General features: G+C 50.3%; 1 protein-coding gene across 2 annotated transcripts in view; it reads left to right on the top strand.

The window, feature by feature from the left end:
- LOC105703866 (neurogenic locus Notch protein) overlaps positions 1 to 21,647 on the top strand; it is a 232,227-nt gene that overhangs the window by 94,283 nt on the left and 116,297 nt on the right. The window contains exons 3-4 of one of the 2 annotated variants that reach the window (XM_012432601.2): positions 5,365 to 5,636; positions 7,549 to 7,744. In XM_012432601.2, the coding sequence (XP_012288024.1) occupies positions 5,365 to 5,636; positions 7,549 to 7,744 (468 nt within the window). Of the gene's footprint in view, positions 1 to 5,364; positions 5,637 to 7,548; positions 7,745 to 20,163; positions 21,460 to 21,647 lie in introns of those variants that run through there. The other variant, XM_012432609.2, reaches the window with a different exon arrangement.

Genomic DNA, 21,647 nt, shown 5'->3' with positions numbered 1-21,647 from the left:
GTAAGGAAATTGTTACAAGATGTTCCCATTGTATCGAGGAGGCTTAACACACTCGCTACCGCTGACATGAATCACGTCCATAACGATACACGACACAAGTTTGCGGCAACCAGTTTCAAAATTTCATTATTTTCGCCGGTACTCAGTATTTAAAACAGAAAAAATTTGCCGGTCGCGAATGTGTTAAGAGAATTGAAAATTGATATTTCAAGCGTGAAACAACGTTTTCATTCTTCTTAACAGAGGACGCCGTAAAGTGGTGAAACGGGCAAAAAATGATTTTGGACCCTCAATAGCTGTCATAACCTCTAAGGAAGATGTAAGTTCGAATAAATTAGGTTTTCCGAGTCAGATGTTCGGACCCGAGTTCCATTTGCGAACATTGGCAGGTTCGACGGTAAGGTTTGTACCTGGATTCGAATGGCAACGTAAAGAGGGCGTTTCGGGACAGACGCGACGATTTTGGGGATAATGCAGGGTCTTTTCCGATTTCACGTCTTTCGACCCTGCCTCTTCTCCCCCTCCTTGCTTATCCTATCGAGGGGCTTTAGGCCACGGTCCAGACGTCGAATCCGATTTCCGACCAGGTTGCAAAATCTCGAAAGCGCTCGTTTTCTCGGCAGGAAGGATCCCCGACCTATCCTACGAATTGCAGTTTCCCACCGTGGGCCGGTCGGACCTCCACTTTGGAGAACCCTCGGATCCGTCCAATGGATTCCGCGGGTGCTGCAGCCTCCGAACTCGGATTCCCCACGGAAAATTACGTGGAAGCCGACGTTGGCATTGCGTTCCCACGCACTCGATTGCGAGATAAACGGACATAGTTGTAGGCCACCGCCGCCATGGCGGCCGTCTACGACCAAACTATATTACGCCCCACGTGACCGCTGGCTCCCATCGCGGAACCGAACTAAATTGTACGCGCAAACAACTACCGCCGTGTCAACGTCCTCGCCTAGAAGAGACCATTTTCGTCGCTCGCAACAATTCCTTTCCGCACTTCTGAAGACACTTCCTTCCGTTCTTATACCCACCGAAATCCCTACCGTCGCGATCACGAGTGGAGGAATAAAAAAAGAAATAAGGCGCGGGAGCTTTTTGAGCGAGCGAATGTATACGCGTGGCGCTTCCATTGACGATGCTCCTCAATTAGAAGACTATTTATGTACACGCGTTGCACAGGCCGTTGCGGATGGCGCTAACTAGCTCGCGTCGGATTAACGACGGTCGCACGAAGCGCAAATGAGTTCATAGCCCGGGAACGTTGCGCCATATTTGCTTCGTGGAACTTCCATAGATTGCGAAGTTACGTCAGATCGCGGGTCGTTTCAACGCCTTCCGTACACGTTTTATGCGTCGTCCGAAACCATAATTTTTTAATACAAATTAATTGCGCTCGTCCTAAAGTTACCGTTGCTAAATTACATCACGTGCTTCTGATACGATCCACTAGCTCATCCTGTAGCTTGCGTGGTAATAGGATTTTATTGTATACAAAGAAAGATCATCGGGAAGGGGAACGGTGATCTTTGCAGAGCCATTTAAACCACCCCCTCACGGATCTCTCATCTGCGGGAGTAGTCGAAGGTACCCACCACGTTGGTGGTCCGGAAGGCGCGGAAAGAGGGAGAGAGTCAAACCGTCTGGGAGTTTACTCGCGAGCCCTTCGAGATATCAGCGTTACCGATCATAAACCAAAGGGACTCGCCACGGAAGAAACAAAGAAGAAAATCTTTACGACTCCCCGGGGTTCTTGGCGTCGCGTCGGGCGTCTTCTCTCGGTACCTTCAGGAATTCGTCCGCGAGGAGCAACCGGTCTGCGCCGATGCGTCGGTAGCGCGACGCAAACATAAATGCCGCTTTATCGCGCCCTCGCGCCGCCGCATAGAATCGGTTTGAGTCTCCTCGTAAACATTTATTGCGCACGTGTATAATGAAATACTTTACGGCCGCTATTCACCGTGGGCTGGGCTCCCGTTTTCGCTGCTGTCTCTTCCTGACACCGCGTACACAACGTGCGCGGTTTTAAGGTCGTCGGCTCTCCTCGGGGCCCTCCGTCCGGCATTTTCTCCATTAATTCAACGGAGTTTGCGGTCCCGTTACTGTCTATGACTCCCAGAACCCGAGCTATCCACCCTTCCGGACGGGGCAAGATAACATCCGCAAACCTCCTCTCGAGGAGTTGAATAATTCATATCGGCTCGATAATATTTTCGGCACAGACGGGACGCTTGCCCAATGAATTTGCACGTTATAATTTGGGCGGCACTGTCGCCGGCCAAAGCATAACTCGATAATGACTCCATTAAAAGAATTATTTGCTCCATTACTTACGTCCTTCTAATTCCTATCGCACCTTAGGCACTAGCCAGCAACGCGAGACGCGGGAGGTGGAAAGCGTCGCGCCTCGTACCGACTTCGAGTTAACTTTAAAAGGTCCTAATTAATAAGGCAAACCGCGAGATTTTCGTCCTTTCGACCGTCCTATCTCTCCCATCTGGACGAAGCGGAGGCGCGCAATGAAGCGCTAATTGCGTTCTGAAAGAGCGCGGATCGCATCAAAGCGCCGCTCTTGGGCGCAAGCGTAAACAACGCGGCGCTCTTTGAGGCGAAATTAGTTAGGCGTGAATGCGAAATTTGAATATCCTCATTTAGTGTATTTCCCTCCCTGGAATTCCCTGCCGACTAAACGTCCCGCGGGGAGTCGGCGAGACTCGATGAGACGCTTTCCGTATATATTACCAGAGTGCAGATACTCGTGTACTTTCGCAGGAAGTACCTCGGGAATACTCGGCTGAACGTTCGTGTCCTTGTGCACACCACCGCCTATGCGAATTTCATGCGAGAAAAAAGAAGAAAACAGGAGAGATGAGCGTGAATACCTTATCGTCGCACGAAATGACTGCCAGCGGAGAATTGCTGCCGAGCATTAGTTGTGGCAATCTTCATCGAATCGCAGACCTACGCTCTCGGGAAGCGAATCGGCTCGATCGTGGACGACTCCATTCGTAAACATCATTTCGTCGATCATCTATAACACCGACTTCACGTCTGTAAATAAACAACGACCTCTCGAAGAAAATAATTATACTCGACATTCTAGCCCGTCAGATATCGAGAAATTTTGTGCCTAACGATCACTCATATCCTTTATCGCGTTAAGGACATCGAATTTTCTTACGCGTCAAAGATAAGTTCGTTTTATACGTCTCTCCTGTCAACCGAATACGATCCGTGGTGGTGCAACTTATTAATCGTATATTGGTCATAAATGAATGACGATACCTTTTTGACGAAAGGCTCTAACGATCGATTGAGAAAGATGAGACCTAACGCATGAAAGTAGATGGATAATTTTGAGGGTTCTTTCGTTTACTGTATAATAACAATTAATAACAAAGGATGCAGTATCTCTTTGAAATCCTTCGAACGCGTTCTCTTTCCTGTCGAGCGCCCTACAGGGCTTCCCACGTGGTCGTGATACGCACACGAGCACAGGATACGGCATTACTCCTTGCCATATAGAGAACCTCGTAAAAGGGCCAATCGGGAAGGCGGAGAGTAGGTGTACCATACGCGGAACACGCATGCGAAGGCAGGGGGGGATCGAAAGCACGTAGACGTGCCCCCTAGGAACGAGTCGGTCTACTCCTTCCTACATAATGGTTTCGCAGTTTTTGCGACGCACCAACGGCAGAGTGAAGCTTTATTGCTGGTGGATTGTGATTGATACGAGCTGTACAGCCTCTGGCATCACTTCCACCGACAGTGGTATCACGGACTCCCTGTTCTCTCTCGTTTCCACCTGCACGCGGACTCTCGCAGACTGCGGCACAGAATCGGTTGTATTTTTAGAACGGCAGTCCATAAGAACGAATTTCCAAGGTTTGTTCTACCACCCTCTAACGCATTTTTCGCGGTTACTTAACACCAAAGGATATGCCATTTCTTGCAGAAGAGGAGCTCTGCCCGATCTCGTAATTATGCGTGTCGGGTTCGATGGAACGGCAGATTTTCAGCGACGCCTTGCGTGGATCTTAGATTTTTTACCTTCGACATCTTTACTATCTTTGATGCATCTCCTAGGATACGATCTTGGGCGAGGGGTCCATCAGCGGTTCCATCCGTGCGGACACCAAGGTGGCCAAGGAGTTCCATTTTGAGCACGGCAGTCCATAAGGACGGACTTCTGCGGAAGTTATTGCGGCCTAGCGTGGGCCTCGTTACGTTCGGTCCCGAAGAAGCGTTCGTTGGTGCTCAGGATGCAGATGCGCGCCTAGAGATAAATGCATGCAGGACCTCGGCGCGTCGCCGCTTTCTCGGACTGCTCTTCGGCCCTGACCGGTCGAACGAGAGCGAGAGAAGTAATGGTCGCGGAATCGCTTCCGTTTATAGAAATACCGGCTTTGCGCGAGCCGCGCAAGGGAACCAGCTGCGCGCGGACAATGCCGCCGATACATTCTTGTCTTTTACCTAAGCTCTGGCTTCGTACTTCGTTCCCTCTCTCTCGCTCGTCCGCCTCTTCCCTCTCTTCCTTTCGTTACCGTGGAAGAATCCGCGGCCCTTAAGTGGACGGCAAAATGTGATCTAAGAGCCATCCCAGGATATCCCTCGCAGGAGCGCGACAAATATCTCGCTTTCTCCTAACTAATAAGGTCGCCCGTGGACTCTTCTCGTCCTTTAAGCGTACCAAGGCCATCCTTTTCCTGAACTCTGAAAATCACTCGAGAATCATTATCAAGATAGCATCGCGCTTAAACGTTCAGAATTTTAATAATAACGATATCATGTCTGGATTACTCTCCGGAAGTACTTTATAAATCATTCCAATGTTGACATTTAATAACTAATTGCTTCTAGCAAATTATTGTAAAATTTCATCTGTAACAGTCAATAGTTTGGGGTGGAATGATATTGAATTCAATTTCGAGGAGAGTTTAAAAGTCTCCGTTCAGGACTCGGTCCCTAGGGGCATCTCCTCGAGGACCCAAACCCATCAGGGGGATCTCGTATATGGGGCGCCCCGATGTCGAAGGTACACAATGAATAGAAGAATAGGTAGGTGTCTGCGGAATTTATAGAAGGCAGGAATTAGTCGGTAGATAAAAGCCGGCCGGAATTGCCGGAGCGTTTCGACCCCGCCGGCTCGAGGGTGCACGCGAGTCCGCCTCTTTGAGGGGATTCCTCCATCTTGGACCACGCAGCCTCACACGTTTTTTCCGCCAATCGTTCGATGATTGACGTCGCGAACTGGATTATTTCGGGCGCATCCGCTTCTCCGATCTTCGACGGATCCTGCGACTCGCCTCGTAGTCTCGTCCGAGGTCCCCTTTCTAATCCGACAAAAAATCGTTTCTGTTTCAGCTGCACCTCCATGTACGTGGGGGAATACTGCCAGCATCTTAATCCCTGTCACACGGGACCGAGGTGTCAGAACGGCGGCTCCTGCAGAGTACGCGAGGGACACGGAGGCGGCACGCCCTCCTTCGTTTGCACTTGTCCTGTGGGATTTACCGCCAGTCTCTGCGAGATACCCATTGAGAACGCCTGTGATTCCGGGCCTTGCCTAAACGGGGCCGCTTGCAATCTCAAGTCTCTCCACGAGTACGTCTGCTCCTGCACCAATGGGTTCACGGGTGAGCAAATCAAATTACGGGTCTTACTTATCATTAATTACCCGTCATCGAAACTCGCATCTACCTACTTATCTCGGTATAACTTTAGCCAAATGGAGCGTCGATAGCCCATCTCAATAAATTCTTAGTATAAATTAGTAATTTTTTAACCATTCGAGTCAAAGCCCAAAATCAGATTCCAACCGACAGTTGCCGAGACAACACGCGATCTCTCAAAAAGCGTTGCCAAGTCAACTGACAACCATTTCAAATCACGCGCTCTCTATTGTACCGGACAAAAATATTGTTTACTTGTGTTACCTATATCCGGAGTTATTTTATTCACCCGCGATTAAGTTCTCGCACAGCCCTACACTAGCCCGTCAATATCAGCCCGCGGGGATTGTCAGACAATGACGAGCTCCATTAGTGTCACAATACACCAAATACCGTTTAAATTTTGAAATCGTAAATGCAACCGGATCTTATCGAATACAAATAAATGTACCCGGGGAGGCACGAGGGCCTTACCTACGGATACGGTATCATCGGTGTAACGAAGGAATGGCGTTCGCGTTCCCCGATACCGCTCGATTTCATATTTGGTACGGCCTCCGTTAATTTCTATGGCTGCTTCGCGCATTTTACAAAGTGCCGCGGCGTTCGGAATTTTTTTTTTCCCGTCACCGCAAGTTTTTTTTAAAGCTTCCCGGCATCGCGTTACCCTGTTAAGCAAGCGGTATTTAGGCGAGAGAACGCGAGAATTCACAAGGATGAGGTGCTTCGTAATTATCGGGCCCAGCATACCCACGTGGTTTCTCACGAGGTTCGGTAGCGTGTCCTCCCGGGAAGCGGAGTTTGGTAAGGATGTAGCTAGTTCCGTAAGTCGGATTCCTTGCGTGAATTTTGACAAAGGAGCGCGGCGAAGTGCCTCCCGGTTTCCTACGAATGCGTCGGTGAAACGCGCGGGCACGTGCGCGCTTGACAAATAAATCTAGGAGGCCAGGAATCCGAGAGAATAGTGCGCCCCGCCGGATAATTGGCGGAGAGCAATGCGGCATTTCGCCGCCGGCGGAACCCTTTAGCACAGTGGCGCTCACCTTCTCGATCCCCGTCCACTGTACCGGTGTCGTCCGGCCAAAGTGGTTCCACTCGATCCACTCGTAAATTCAAACTGAATAAGACGTACTCGTTTAGTCATCAAAGCCTATTTCTTTTATTCATCTCGCATATCTTTGAATAAAATTTCGATAAAGCTACTTCGGGTTTTAGGCTAACGTGTCCTGTCAAATGCGCGGAACCTGTTGGACTCCGAAACTTGATCGTAAAAAATGTCTCGCGTAAGTGCGACGTGGAATCGCCGTAGTATCAAATTCGCAATGAGATACGCCGGTAGTTTTTACGAAATTTACAGAGCCTCTGGGGGAATGATGAATTTACGGCTTCTACGGGGATACTTTCGTGAAACTTTTTCATCCCATGGGCATATAGCTATTTATGTGACTTTTTTTTTTCACCTTATCGAGTACGAGGATTAAAAATATGCCTGAAACTCTGGATCGAGAAATATCCATCGAGAGGCCAGTCATTCCATTTCACACGTGATCTCTACTAACCGCGACATTCGTCGGAGTGAGCGCCACTGGCGACCCGCAGCGGGTGTCCCGGAGATCCTTAGAACCTGGGACGTCTCTCGGGTCGAGTATTCTTTGGGTAAGCAACTCCGGTAGGTAATTAGTTCCACTAATCAGTACCGACTGCAGAGATCGAGGAAAGAAGGACAACCTCGAGCGGAGGTCTTTGGCGGGAGCGCGTTGCCGCCATCTTGGGGATATATCTCTGCTCGATCGATTCGTAAAAAGCCCGGCACCGCGTTCTTGCCTCGAGCCATGGATTGCTAATTATCGTCATCTTGCGATTTCCCGCATTGCAGGCGAGCACTGCGAGCGTCAGGACCATTGCGCCTCCTCGCCCTGTCGAAACGGAGCCGAGTGTCGGTCCCTCGACGACAGCTACAGATGCACCTGCGCCCCGGGATTCATCGGATCGAATTGCGCGGACGACATCGACGAGTGTGAACGAAATCCCTGCAGACACGGCACCTGTCAGAATACTCACGGATCGTACAAGTAAGTTCATTACATCTTCAATATACCGAGATTTTTATCCTTCTAAATTACATGCGATGTATTAAGTAAGATGTGTACGGGAGGGAAAGGAACAGGCTGTATACAGGGTGTATCATATTCATGTTCCACGGTTTACCCGTCGTCGTCCTCTTCGAAAATAGAGTGGAAAAGTCCTGTACTATTTTTTTTCCCTAATATGTCATAGTTTATTTTTACTAATTAATTTAGAAATAGTGGAACGCGTATCGATGAGCACATCATTTCGTCTCGTCCGACTAATCGAGCTTGGTTGGATAGTTTTCAGTGAATTATTATATCAAAATACCCCACACATCGTAGAAAAATCTGGTATAGGAGTCTGACGCCATTTTCAAGGACGAAGTTCAAGCACGAGCAAGAATTCTGTCACACCCTGTATATGTTTAAGCATAATAATTCCCATCACCACGTAATATGGGGTCATCGTGGATGATGCATTTTCAAGAATTTATTTAAATCAAAATACGTACGAGACAAAATTTTTACTAAATATTCAAGTTGAAAAGATTAAAGGGACGAGTTAAGAGATGGCGCCAGGCGAAGGGAGGATCGCGTCTTTGGTGTGCGGCAGTACCGATCCCGATAATGGAGCATGGGCGTAACGAACCGTGGTCCCGCGATGGATGAGGACGAGGAAGTCTTTCGCAAAATCGACCTCGTCCTCCGCGCATTATACGTTCCGCTCGACGTCGATTTAGGGTTGCGCTGTCGCTCGAGTTTGCGTCGCAATTACCGATTGAGCATGCTGCACGGCCGATCGTGGAACCCGGAGAACGTGTAGATACGTTACGTTTAATACCAATCGGGGACAGTGGTCGAGAGCCCGTCCGGCCGGCGTAGTCGATCCCACGCGCCATTATACATTTGCGCGTTATTCGCGTATCGGGTCTCGCAGAGGGGCTGGCCTATCTCGAGACATAATCGATCGACGTGGACCATCGAAGCGGGCCCCCCGGCTCGTCCGGAAATAAGCGAATGCAAATATTTTCGTGACTCCGAGGTGTCCGGGAGAGATAAATGGAAAGTAGAAAAAAAAAAACGATCGAGAAGACGATTCGCGTCCTGGTCGTTAAGCGGCAGGTTGCACGTCTTTTTTCCCGAGATTCCTAAGGCGTGTTAACGAGCGCGTTATCGCGCGACTAAACGCCTATATCGGGGGCAGGATCAGCGGAAGCGGTCGGAGCCAAGAGGAGGGTCCGGGGAGTCTCCCGCGAAAATAAAGGACCCCTAATGAAACGAAATGACCGCATTAGGAGGTAGCTCCCCGTCGATTCGGCCGCGGAATCCCGGGCCTTCGTGGACCGTCGAAATTAATTGTCGAGCGCTCCTCGAGCGATTTACGAGCTGGGCTGGACTGGAAATTCCTCGGCCGGCTCGCAGGAAACGGACACGGGAGTCAATAGGGGAAAAATCGATCGTTTCGTATCACGAAGTCCCCGAGCGGCGGGACCTTCGTGGATTCCCGAAATTAATCGTCGAACTCGCCGTCGAGAATAATTTATGATATCGGGAGCGAACTCGAGAGGAGGTTTCGAGGCCTCGAGGCGGATTACGAGGGTAGGTACCGGCGACTCGCGGAGGCGGGCGGCGGAGAGAGTCGAACGTAAAAATAGTCGGAGGGGAAAAAAGGCATAGCGGAAAGGAAGGTACCGGCAAAAACTGGTTCCGCCGCCCCTGGAACCCCCGCGAGCCTTGGCCGAACATAAATCCGCGCTTTGTTGAGATCGAGTCGAGATTAATCGTGCGTTCGGCCTGACTGCGCGCTCGCGGATAATGTCGCGCAGCTCTGAATTACATCGAATTACCCGCAATGACGCTCGCGCGTGAGCACGCGTGCTCGGGTCTTCTCCCCCTGTTGTCCCATGTGGCCGTGGCCCGATGATCCTTGGAGGTTTCCAAAATGATTTCCACGGAAGGTCTCGACGTCCCCTGAAATCCCTTTTATTAGTTTCACACCCCTTTAAGTTTTCTAATCATTTGTTCTAGGTCCTCGGCGAATCTTCTGGGTAATATCGCTCGGATAATGTAGATTTTAATATCTATACCGCAAAACCTACTCGGTGAAGCATGGCAGTAAATATAGCTGATACAAAAAAGACCGTCGGAACGACTTCTTGCTCGCTGGCACTTTTAATTCCGCTAATGTATGTGGCATAAAACGGATTCCTCCTTCCGAGGGGCTGAATTTTCCAAGCGCGAGAAATTTCATCGTAACCGCGATGCGATGCAAAAGTATCGAACCTTGGAGCACTTTGTTACGGAAACGATTCTCCCGGACTACCCAGCCCTGGGCGCAAACTCCGGCCGGAACTATTACCGCGCTCCATTCCTCGCTACCTCCACCTCGGCGTTTTGTTACCTTGGTACCGACCTACCCACCAACCTACCTACCTACCTGCCCGCCTATAAATGCGTCCGCTCCGTGGCTGGTGCTCTGATCGCGCGGGATCAGCTATTCGAAGGATGCGCCGAAGGTGAGACCATTTGCTAATGGATCGGCTCGTTAAAGGAGCGGTAGCGGTTATCGTCCAGGGTAGAAGTAGAAATCATCCGATGGGAGAATTAACCGACTAATAAATATCGCGATGCTCCTCGGAGCTACCCAATAATTCCGCGAGGTCCCCGTAATCTACCTCTCCGAGTTTTCCACTTACCCCGGTGCACCTCTCCGCGTTAGGTAGGTACGTCTCATTCGAGGGCTCATTACGCGTCTCGCGCGCACACGCGTCCGACCCGGTGCCGCGCGATCCCTACGCACGCGTGCAAGCCGGTGTGCGTCGCTCACGCGCGTGCACCCGCCTGGCCGAGGATGGGCCCTGCCGATGAGGCCAACTTCTGATCTTACTGCCGAGCAATGATGTTCAATCGAGGCTAATAAAGACTTTGACGTGGCTGCCCTGAGCGTCAGGTGGTGCCGGCAGGGGCTACCATGTTATTAAATGGTTAGGTCCGATCGGCGCTCTCGACCTCCCCGTACCTTCCGAGGACAGCTCCTTCTTGGACGTACGTGTGTACCCGCGAACGTGGCCGTGCCTGCGGTCGCGAGGCGAGATCTCTCGCCTCGAGATCCCCAGGTGATACCGTACGTCCAGGTGTTCCGGAACGCATTTAAACGCTCCTCTTTCGAGTCTGAGTTTGCTCGACGCTAGAGATCGAGACCCTCGCAACGAGATCCCTCGCCGATCCCTGCAGCCGCGTTCCTGCTTGGCATTCGAGAAGGCGACAATTGCCTCTAGTCCTATCGTGTATACTAATGGTGCGACCGAAAATAATTTCTAATTAAGTAGGAAGATTATTTAATTTATTGCATCTTCACGTTTACCTAGAGTACCTGTCACCGTTGAATTCGAGTTGTCATTTTTGGAAAAGTGCTCGAGTTGATTTAGAATTCATATCTTGAAGGTTGGATTCTTTTTGAGAGCAACTAAACAAGTTTTTTTAATTATTGAAACGTGTCGATGGTACGTTAGCGTAGACGGTATTTGATAAGTCCCCTGTCATCAACCAGAAGATCGACCATGTCACAGGAGTCCCCTTCACTAGATACGCAAGATCTTCGGTTACAAGTGGTCAACCAATATGGTTTAACTACTTGTATTTTCTATATTTGCAATGATTTTTCTCTATAATTAGATTTATAGCGTGGGAATTCTGCTTCATAATCTCTAAGATAAACGCTAAAACGTTCCGTTTTTACAATGGGCTCAATAGTTACGTATTTTTACTTGTTTAGTCATGCGCAACATCGGCGCCCTCGGCAACTGAATGCTCGATACAATTACTACGTTACCGTTCAAAATTTAACCGTAATAATGAACATTTAAACGGAGAGGAATAACTTGACCGTGAAGTACTCGGTCGATTTTTTTGTCTTTCCTTTGACTGCGACGCTGGAAAAGGGCCGACGGTTACCGACGTTACCGGCTTGCCGATTTACGCGAACGGGCGTAATCGCGGCGCGCTGCACCTCTGCAGGGGATTGTGATTTATGAAAATAATCTCGGCGGAAGTGGGATTTAATTGAGTGGGCTCTCTCGACTCGCCTGTGCGGCCTTACACCATCTGCGAGCCACCTCACGAGCCACCTCACGAGCCACTTCAGGTGGGATCCTCGAGGCGGACCCCAATGAGACGTTACGACCACCCTGCAATTTCGCAACGCGAAACTTGCTTGAGACTCTTCAAGGGCGGGTAAATTTCCCACCTGGCGGACGAGTCGTCACGACTTTTTACCATTGTTGACAGGGCCTCCTTCTGCTGGCACTACAGTCTGATAAATCACTCGACTTGGTTCAATTTTCGAAGGAAACGCTTCCGGGTAACCCCGCAGAACGAAGTCACGTTGGTTACCCATCCATTACTAGAAATCTTCAGGATCTCGTGGCAAAGAATTGATTCTTTCAGAAACTTTGTTACCTTCCAGAGTGGCTTCTTTCTTTTTGAACTTCCTCTGTATTCGTAGGAAGACATTTAATTTTTTTTTTAGCGATGCAACATGTATGCGAAATTTAAGCGTGCTCATATTATAATATTTTTGCTCAATATTTTTGCACCGGCCACGTTCTTCCGTTTAGTAACGCGCGTAACGAACGAGTCGACCGAAACGTCGTGAACTCGACCTCGATGAAAGCCGTGGGCTTGTACGCTCGCGTTTACCCGTGAGGCAGGTTTCCGTCGTTACGATTGTATTGTTCACGGCCGGGACAACTCGCGATGTACGGAGGCTCCGATATTCCCACAACCTTGCCCGTCCGTCCGTTCGTCCGTTCGTCCCTTCATGCTCTCGCGCCACGTACGACCTCCGGACAATTTCTTCCGCACCGCGCACGCGTGTACGTCTTATGCAACAGGCGCGCGTAACCGTGTATTCCCGTCAACATCGTAGAAGCGCACTTAATGCGTCGCCTTTGCACCCCAAGAAGTGCCGTCGTGTTCCTTAACGCGTCACAAGTTTGCAAATTCAATGCGGCATTGTGCTCGGATTATTCCAACCGCATTGCGGAAAGAAATCCTAGAGATCGGCAAGAAAGTAACATGTATGTTTAATTAGCAAGAAACGAGAGAACGGATTCTCCATATTCAACAGGCGAGCAAAAAGCATCGGTGTGCAATTCCCGTGTGCGCTTGTTTTGAATTTCGGAAATTAGTTGCGACATCCTATAAGGAAGTCATTTGACTGCGCGACGCGGTTAAAAGGTTGGCCATTGCCAGCGAAAAATTCCGCGGGACAACCGGATCGTTTATAAAACGCACACGCGGGTTGCACGGTGAAACGTCATCCGAATGTGTTCCAGGAGAATTCTTGTATGTACGTAAACCAGGTGTGTCGGGACATCAGCGAGGACACGAAGCCATGTCAGAGGTCGAATATGGTGCGCGGGCAACCTCGGGCCCGTGAAACACGCACGTTTCTCAAAAAGTGCCCTCCATGTCGGCACTTATAAGACGACGAGTCGACGAGATAAAGAGAAAACCCGAAACGAGACCTCGGAGACGTCGTCGGGCAACTTGAAAACTCGTCCCTCGTTACCGAGAGCCACGCCGACACACGGACGAGGACGTGATTCGAATGCCGCTCGTGAGAATTTCGAAGTTCGTCGCGGTGCCGACGCGCTTCGAGAGGAGATCCTATCGCGGACACGCGAGACGACGCGGCCACAATGCGCGTATACGATCTAGGATCGCGTAAACTCGCATGTACCGTGAAAAAAAGAAAGAAATTAAGACAGGATGTACAGTAGCGAGCATTAGCGATATGAGACGGCAGCGCGCAGTCGTGCGTAAACAGGCGGGGGCCAAATAGCCGTGTTACTCTCCCATAAAATCTCGGAAGAGGTCCTGCCTGCTATTAAATTATGGCGCAGGACGTGGCTCCGGTAACGACGCGTCGATCGAGCAAAAAATGCCCATCCTTTTATCCCGAAGAACGCTGCCGGTCCATCCCGGTGACGCTCGACCTTTTCGCTCCATCGGTCCTGTAGATTTTTCATTTTATTTCATACTACGTCTCCCTGTTCCCTCGATAATACTCGTTCCGAGATATTTCGATCCATTCTACCTATTTCTTTAAGACGGTTTTCATGAAAGGCAGCAATTATTTAAAATATTCCGTCCAACGTTCCATTAGTTTTGTTCCCTCTGCACGTGGAATTTCTCGTTTTTCATTACATAAATTAAATCGCGCGGAGTTCATTAGGAATAAAATCGACAAATCGCGCATAAATTCACCGAGATATTGCATGTTCGACCGCGCCGTGGAGGTTTCTCATGGAAAACTGGAGCTGTGATCAATGAGGCATTTCGATCGGAAGCCGAAGTAGCCTCGTACTTATTTATAATTTCTCGGCGATCTCGTACGTATTCCATTAGTATTGCAAATCCTTCGGGAATTTTCCATGCTGTCGCCGCCTACGTGCCGACCGACCTTAAACTGCACCGACCTCGCCTAGTCGGCCGATTGACATCGGTACCGGTGTGCGGAATCAGCGTCCGCTCGTAATCGCAGACTCGTTACACTCGTTTCAGGCACGCTCGTAATTACGGTATCTCGGCCGCGACCAAGGTATTAATAAATACACCGCGGTAATTATTAATCAAGGTGATCGATAGGCGCTCACACCTCGCTTCCTCCCGTGCATCCTTCTCCCTCGTTCGATGTGGAACCAATTGCAAGGACTACGAGACTCATGAAATGGATTCTGCCGATACTCTTGCACGTAACGACCGCGCCTTTACCTCGCGTCGAAACAATCGTCACCTACGTCACCTTCCGTTAGAAGTGCGCTAAGCAATAATATTCTTCAACTCTGAAATCATCTCGTCATATTTTCCTTTCTTGTCTTGTACGCATTGACAGTGTTATAACGTGATGCAAATACGACATCGCGTCCAACTATGTTAAAATTGTGCTACTAATTCTCGTTACGTTACCTATGACTCTATCTTTAACACATTCGCGAGCGGCAAATTTTTTTTGTTTCAAATACTGACTACCGGCGAAAATAATGAAATTCTGAAACTGGTTGCCGCAAACTTGTATCGTGTATCGTTATGGACGTGATTCACGTCAGCGGCAATCAGGAATAGAATTTAAAATGACGCGAATCCACGTCATGTGTTAACACATTCGCGAGCACTGACGTAGATTCACGTCTTTTCAAGTTCTACTCCTGGTTGCCGCTGACGTGAATTCACGTAATTTTACAACTTGTAGGGTATTAAAAAATAAGAGACAATCATTCAACTTCCATCATATTTGTTAGTAATGCAAAAGAATTTATGAATTCTTGTCCGAATACAATTACGAGTAGGTTTCGACTAATAGTTAGAAACATGCCCCATGCGAACCATATCCCATGATATCGATACTATAGATATTTTATATATACAGGCAGCTATTTACGAAACGAGTTACCGAGATTTGGCAGATGCTCGTGACAAGAATATCATGGTACATTGCATGCCTACATGGTAGCGCATGAAATAAGCACATGTTTCTCGAGTCAACTTGTGCGCCAGCTTGGTGCACGACACGTATCAAAGTCGCGTAAGCGAACATACGTCATGTACGTGTGCGCGACACAGCATTGGTCACTCAACGTTTCATTATCTTCATGATCGTTTCAAGGTGTGACATTAATATGCGTCCCTCTGTGAAACGGATCGCGGTGAAAGGGAGTCGCCATCATTTTTCTTCCCCCACCACGTATGGCCTTTCGACTCGGAAAAATTTTTTATTTTCTTCGTCTCATGCGTTTTTATACATATCTATGCACGCATATTTGCTCCAGATCGTTATTTCGTCACTTAGCATTTTATTACAAGGGTAAATACCTACAAACGTACGATCCTCCTTGTAAAACTTTTTGCTTTAAATTAATCCAACTAGAAATGTCAAAGATTATGGTCATAATCACAAAAAAAAATGTTCGGATTAATGAAACCGTCTCGTTAAAATCATCTCGTTAGGAATAACCTATCGAGCAACATCGGATCTCAGAGACCTAATACGCTATTTATCCTCGAAGCATCCCTCGGTCGTGAGAAAAAAAAAAGCAACACTCATGAAAATAAAGTTCTAAAGGAGGTAGCAGGAAACGAATTATAATTGTAACTCCACTTCGGAAGGTAGTCGGTAAGACAGAAATAATGTAAAAAGGAACAGTCAGTCGCCGTTTACCGTCGATCCCATTAAAGACTCCTTGTACAAGCATCCGTACTAGTTTGAAACAGAATTCCCTTTAAAACGAAATGAATTTGATTCGAATCTAGCATCGGCGGTTCTCACGATCTCCATCAAGATCAAATGAGAGAGAGGAGGACGGCGCACTCGCTGCAATCTTCTCGGTGCATTTTGCACCGAGAAGTACCAGAAGGATAATCGCGTGGAGGATCGTCGTCGTCGTCGACGATAGTCCGGCTTGACGAGCCAGCTCGCCAGACGAGTACCAGTGACGTAACGATTATCGAGTTCGTCCAATTCAGACAATTACGGTGCGGGTGGGAAAAGTGCGTTCGACCGCGTACCGCACTAACTACTAACTAACGAACCACGTTAATCCGGTGTTATGCTCCTCGATTACGTTATTCACGCAAGTGACATCACGCGGACGGAAGCGACGGTTGGTCGTAAGACTCAAACGATCTAGCCTCGGATTGCAGGACCGATTCGGTACCTCGTAAAAAAACTAGCTGCGTAAGAAATAAGGATGGATGTTTCCGAGGAGACGGAAGCGGTATCGGTAGAAGAAATCAAAGGTAGAGACCGCGATTGACAAGACTCGTTTTCCGAGAGAGAGCGATTACCATTATTATCGAAGATGACTTGTTCCGCCGTGGATTTCTCCGAGGTCGATTTGGTCTTTGGTCGTTTTCTCCCGTGGCTGATAACGCGCGATTTTCTCCCTTGCGGATGCTGCCGTTATAAAGCCGTAATCGCGCGGGCAACGAGAGGACCCAGTCGGGCGCACACGAGGGGAAGGGCGCGGGGAAAGGGACCCCATTAACCGGAGTGTTTAATATTCCGATCGAGAATGTTTTCATCGCGAAATTTGATGGCCTCGTAAAGATGATCGTTCGGGCTACCTTTTACCTACAGCAGCACGATCGGCTTTTCTGAGCGATCTACCGCTCTCGTGGTCCAATTTCGCGTCAATTAAATCGTCCCTGTGCCTTAAGGGCCCGATTAATTTTTTTACCCTCGCTAACGACAAAATCAGCTCGGTTAGCGATACCTCGAAAATTTCAGACTTTCCATTCGGTGGGAGATTTACTTTCGCTACCGCAAAAGAAAGTCCAAGGAAGGATAGAGGAGCAGTTAGTGATCGAGTTTGCGAACGAGCGAGGAAAAGTCAAGCGGACCAAGTTTCGCCTCGCGCATCCTGGGCGAAATCGAGCAAAGAAGCTTTTTTCCGAGACCGAATGGGATCTTCGCATCTCCGATAAAAACGATAAATTGCCGGCAAACCAGATCCGATCGGTGAAGACGATCGCTCACCGTTTCTCCTCGCGAATGGAAAGAAGCCGCGGCTAGTTGGGTAACGAGACCAAAATATCGCTCGTGACAAACTATCGATCCGTTTATGCGATCGAAGTGGAAGCCGGCCTCAGCGAGTGGAATCGCGGGACGTCGGATCAGGAAGGGCAGGGATGATCGGCCTGGTGTATTCCCGATCGACTCGTTCCTTCTCCCACTTTCGAGTCGCTCGAACCTCTCTCTTTCTCTCTCTCTCTCTCTCGATTCCGTGGAGCCATTTGTATCTACCGACACCGCGATTGGCTCTGCCATCCTCCGTTAGGTTGGCGAGCAACGCTACAGGGACACGTATCGCGTTAGGGTTAAGGTTAGACACGATGAGGTCTTAATTGGCAGACCGATAATGGCAATCGCCGAGCGCGCCTAATTAATTAGCGTGCCGAACAATAATTAATTATGTAGAAAAATCTACCAGGACTCGAGAAGCGGATGACCCGAGTCCGTCTCCGTCTCCTAGGCGCTTCCCTGGATCCGCGACGGGTCCTCTCGGCACGAGGAAGTCGGGATCGCCCCGGGTGTCGAATTAAACTCAGGCATCTCGAGGAGCGATCTACGAGCAATCGACGAGTGGTCGGCGAGCGGTCGCGCCTTCCTTCTCTGCCCTCGCGCTTTCTCTCGTAGCCGGCGCGGGACGGCGAATCCTACCTCTCCGTCCGCGAGTCGAGTCCTTTTCTTGACCGCGAACGTGCGTAACTGGAAACGAGCCGCCCCTCGAGAACGACCCCGTGAAAGCGGCCGAGGCCGGCCCTGCGGCCATGCTTGGCTCTACTCCGAATCCCCGAGACTGGTTCCTGGATCGCTCTGACATATTTCGTCGAGTCCCTGTGGGCCGCGAGCTCCTCTCCGCTGCCACCCGGGGCATGAATCATCCCACGGCGACACATAAACATCGACGCCCCTAACCTCCTCGTGCCTCGGCGAGGCCTCGCTTTGGGTGACCACGTCCGGATTTCAAACTTTACGCGCACCCTTACGGTAACAGGAATGCCAGACGAAACAGAAATTCTGCATCCGAAGGCAAAGATCTCCTCTTAAACTCGTCGAAGAAACAGCAAGGGCATTCTATAGGTTCTGGGAAACATTCTTGATAAAGGCGATCGCAATAGTAACAAAAACGATTAATCTGTATTTTAATCCCAGGCATTTTTTTCTCCAAACTTCCTCAGTAGGCGATTTAATAAAGAACCAGGAACTCCAAATTTCTCCTCGAAGCAAGAGTCTACGTATAACGTATTTCCTCGCACAATTTATAATCTAATTAAAGAAATGCACTCCTCTCCTTTAACAAATAAAAACGTGACTTATCGATTCCGTCTCTCTATATGCAGTAGTCGGATTGGTTCATCCAAGTAAACGAAGCATAATTTATTTAGCCTAACTGAATCGTTCACTCTAGATCTGTAGGGTAGTTTCTTTTTTACCTCTGACACCAGGTTTTTACGCATCCAATGATGAGGTCTCGTGACTAGTCACATGTTATGCATGGGGACAAAAATTGTTCATGAAAATCCCGTGGCTATCGCATTAGGATCATAATACGGGAAGGCTGGATTAGTTCTCAGGTGCTCGGCTCTGGGGGCTGGAGTACAAAAAAAAAGGAAAAAGGAAAAATCGGATACAGGCGGTGCATTTGGCGGGCTTGGAGTAGGCCAGATTAGGCGGGCGTCCCGTAGCGTAGGTTAGTTTCCATGGGGTTTCGCGCCGAGGCGCGTTGGGGGGACGCCCTTCGCCCCTGGGGGAAAACTCGACTCACCCCTCCGTCCCCGTCCCTCGTCGCGGCACCCATGTTGCCCCTACTAACCCGGTGACTTGTAACCGAGGGAGATTTTCAGGGGGTCATTCACGCTGGGTCGGTGAGTCGAATTCCAAGATGGCGGCCTCTTGGGTCCGTTGATTGATCGAAGTCAGTATACTGTAACAACATAAATTTCAGATCGCCGGGGGGCACTCGAGTGGATTCGACTGAAACCGAAATTGAATTATTGCAATGGCTTAATCAGGGGTTACTTGTCTTACTTCCGACACAAATAAAATCGATTTCACGGTTTTTCTTATTCGGATAAGTGTTTAAAATACTGCACCTGGAAGAGCGGTCGAAAATAACGCAAAATTGAAACCTAAATAACAACTGTACGATTCCTTCATTAAGGAACGGTACGATTTTTGGTTTGTCGGGGTAAAAAATTGAAATTCGATCGTTCTCTCTTTCAATCCCCCCGTGTAATCCGATTTCGATTGTCGTGGTCGCTAAACGGCTAAAGCCCCTGCTTAAGTGCACCAGTCGGAAGAAACCGCTGCCTTATGTTCCCGAGCAACGTCATCTCGTCGTAGATGGCGTCGATGCATAAGAAACGAGGGGAGCGAGAATCTTCGGAGGAAAATAAGAGGATCGGGGTGGAAACTGGAAAGCGGATGCCTCGGTTCCCTAGCGCGGTCAATATCGTGACAGAATCGAGTCTTCGCGGAATTAATGAAAAGACACAGAAGATACCGGTTAGAGCTTGGCTCGAAAGCTTTGCGGCGGCGCTGCGATCGGCCGGCAGACCCAGGTGGTTGGGACGAGGAGAGCGCTACGCTCGGCCGCCTGGGAGCGACGAGGAGAGCCGCCGTGGGACGGAGCGCGCGACAGAGAGGGCGCTCGCGCGGCCGAGGCGGGAGCGAGAAGGACGGAGGAGCGGCGAGCGGCAGGTCGGTCGGTGGGGGGCGCGCCGGGCCCGGGCCGCGGCGCGAGAGAGACGGAGCTCGAGCGCCGGGGGAGCGACCGAGACGGAGAGGGTGCGCGCCGGGGGCGCCCTCTCGGCGGTGCGCGCCAGAAGGTTAGGTTAGTCCGTCGCCAGCGCCCCGAGAACGTTGCACGCCGTGCCTCGGCTCTCTCCCAAGAGACAGCGATCTCGTCGCTCCGATTCGCATCGCCGTCGGGGACGCGCATGCCCGGGCGCGCGAACCGTCGACGACTCGAAACCGACCCCGGCCGCTCTTCGCGGACCCCGAGTCCGAGGCGCTGGACGGTCGGACGCGCGGCGAATTCGAAGTGGCGCCTGACCGGTCGGTCCCGGTTCTGTGACACGTGAAGTTTCAGTGTGAGTTAGAGTGAGAAGGAACCTACGGCTCGAAGGCCGAATCGCTCCGATCGACCCCGATGGTGAACGTTTCGGGAAACTCGCGAGTCTCGAGAGCGCCGGTCGCGGCCATGGATCCCAGGGCCCTGTCGGTCGCCAAGAACACGGGGTAGACGCAGACCGCGTCGTCCGGAGACGACGCGACCCTGAGACGAACCGAGCGATCGCGGAAGGACATTCGAGGGCGGAAGACCGACCGGCTTCGCGGACCCTGAGACGACGGAGGGCCTCTCGCGGCGCACGTGGGACTCCCCCCGACTCTCGTTTGCTCCTTGTTATTCCTTGCCATATAGTTTATTTATTTTTCCCTCTTCCTAGATACCGATTCCCCCTCCATCCCGGTACTCGACCCTGCCTCTTGAGATCAAGAGCGGTACTCCGGAGAGTTCAACGTCGTTTCTAGAAGTCACGTATACTCGGAGATCGTTTCATCCAAGGATCTCGCCCTTCCCTGGCGCCGTTGATCCTCGAGATTCCTTGGACGCCCAAGCCCAACAGGGGGAAGAACCCGCGTCTGGGATCCCGCAGAAGAGAACGCGCACATCCTGACCCGTCTCGGCCGGACATCGCGATGTCGCCCGCTCCCAGGAGAAACGAGGCACGCGTGGCTCGCGCCCTCGCGCTATCTCGTCGACGTTGCGCCTGACCCGTGAATTGATATCGCGCCTCCTCCGAGCCGGGCTCGTCCTGGGCGGCGCAGTGAACGGGCTCTCTCCTCAAACCAGTGGGAATCGGGAGGGACGATATTTTAGAGCGGCGACCGCGGCGCCAGGAAGTGCTCGCCGAGACTCGCCCAGAGAGGACTCTTGGGAGTGCGTAAACAAGCTCGCGCGTCCTCGAAGGACCCTTGCAAGAGCCCTCTCGGAGTGCCCGAGTATTCTCCGAAAATGGCGTAAATACTCCAGGGCCCTCGGCCGCGAGATATGAGGACTAATCCTCGGAGCGCCTCTCAGAGCCCGCATTCGACCGACAATGAATCTCACGAGGGTGTTTCTCCTGCTGATACTCGCCGTTGGCTCGAGGTACGTTTTCCGATCCCTCGTTTTGGGGGCAACAGCTGTATATATTCCTCTCGTTATCGACTCTTCCTAGGAGCGTGCTAGAAACGGACGTATCGCTCGGTAGATACGGCTGTCGAAACTTCAAATGTGATTTCATCTTGTAAAGTGGTGCATCTTGAACAGGAAATTATTTTTATGACAATTCCGAG

The sequence above is a fragment of the Orussus abietinus genome, unplaced genomic scaffold (assembly GCF_000612105.2).
Source record: "Orussus abietinus isolate OABI.00-Male unplaced genomic scaffold, Oabi_2.0 scaffold74, whole genome shotgun sequence".
Taxonomy (NCBI): domain Eukaryota; kingdom Metazoa; phylum Arthropoda; class Insecta; order Hymenoptera; family Orussidae; genus Orussus; species Orussus abietinus.
Note: the sequence above shows the minus strand (reverse complement) of the source record. Positions and strands in the feature narration are given on the sequence as shown.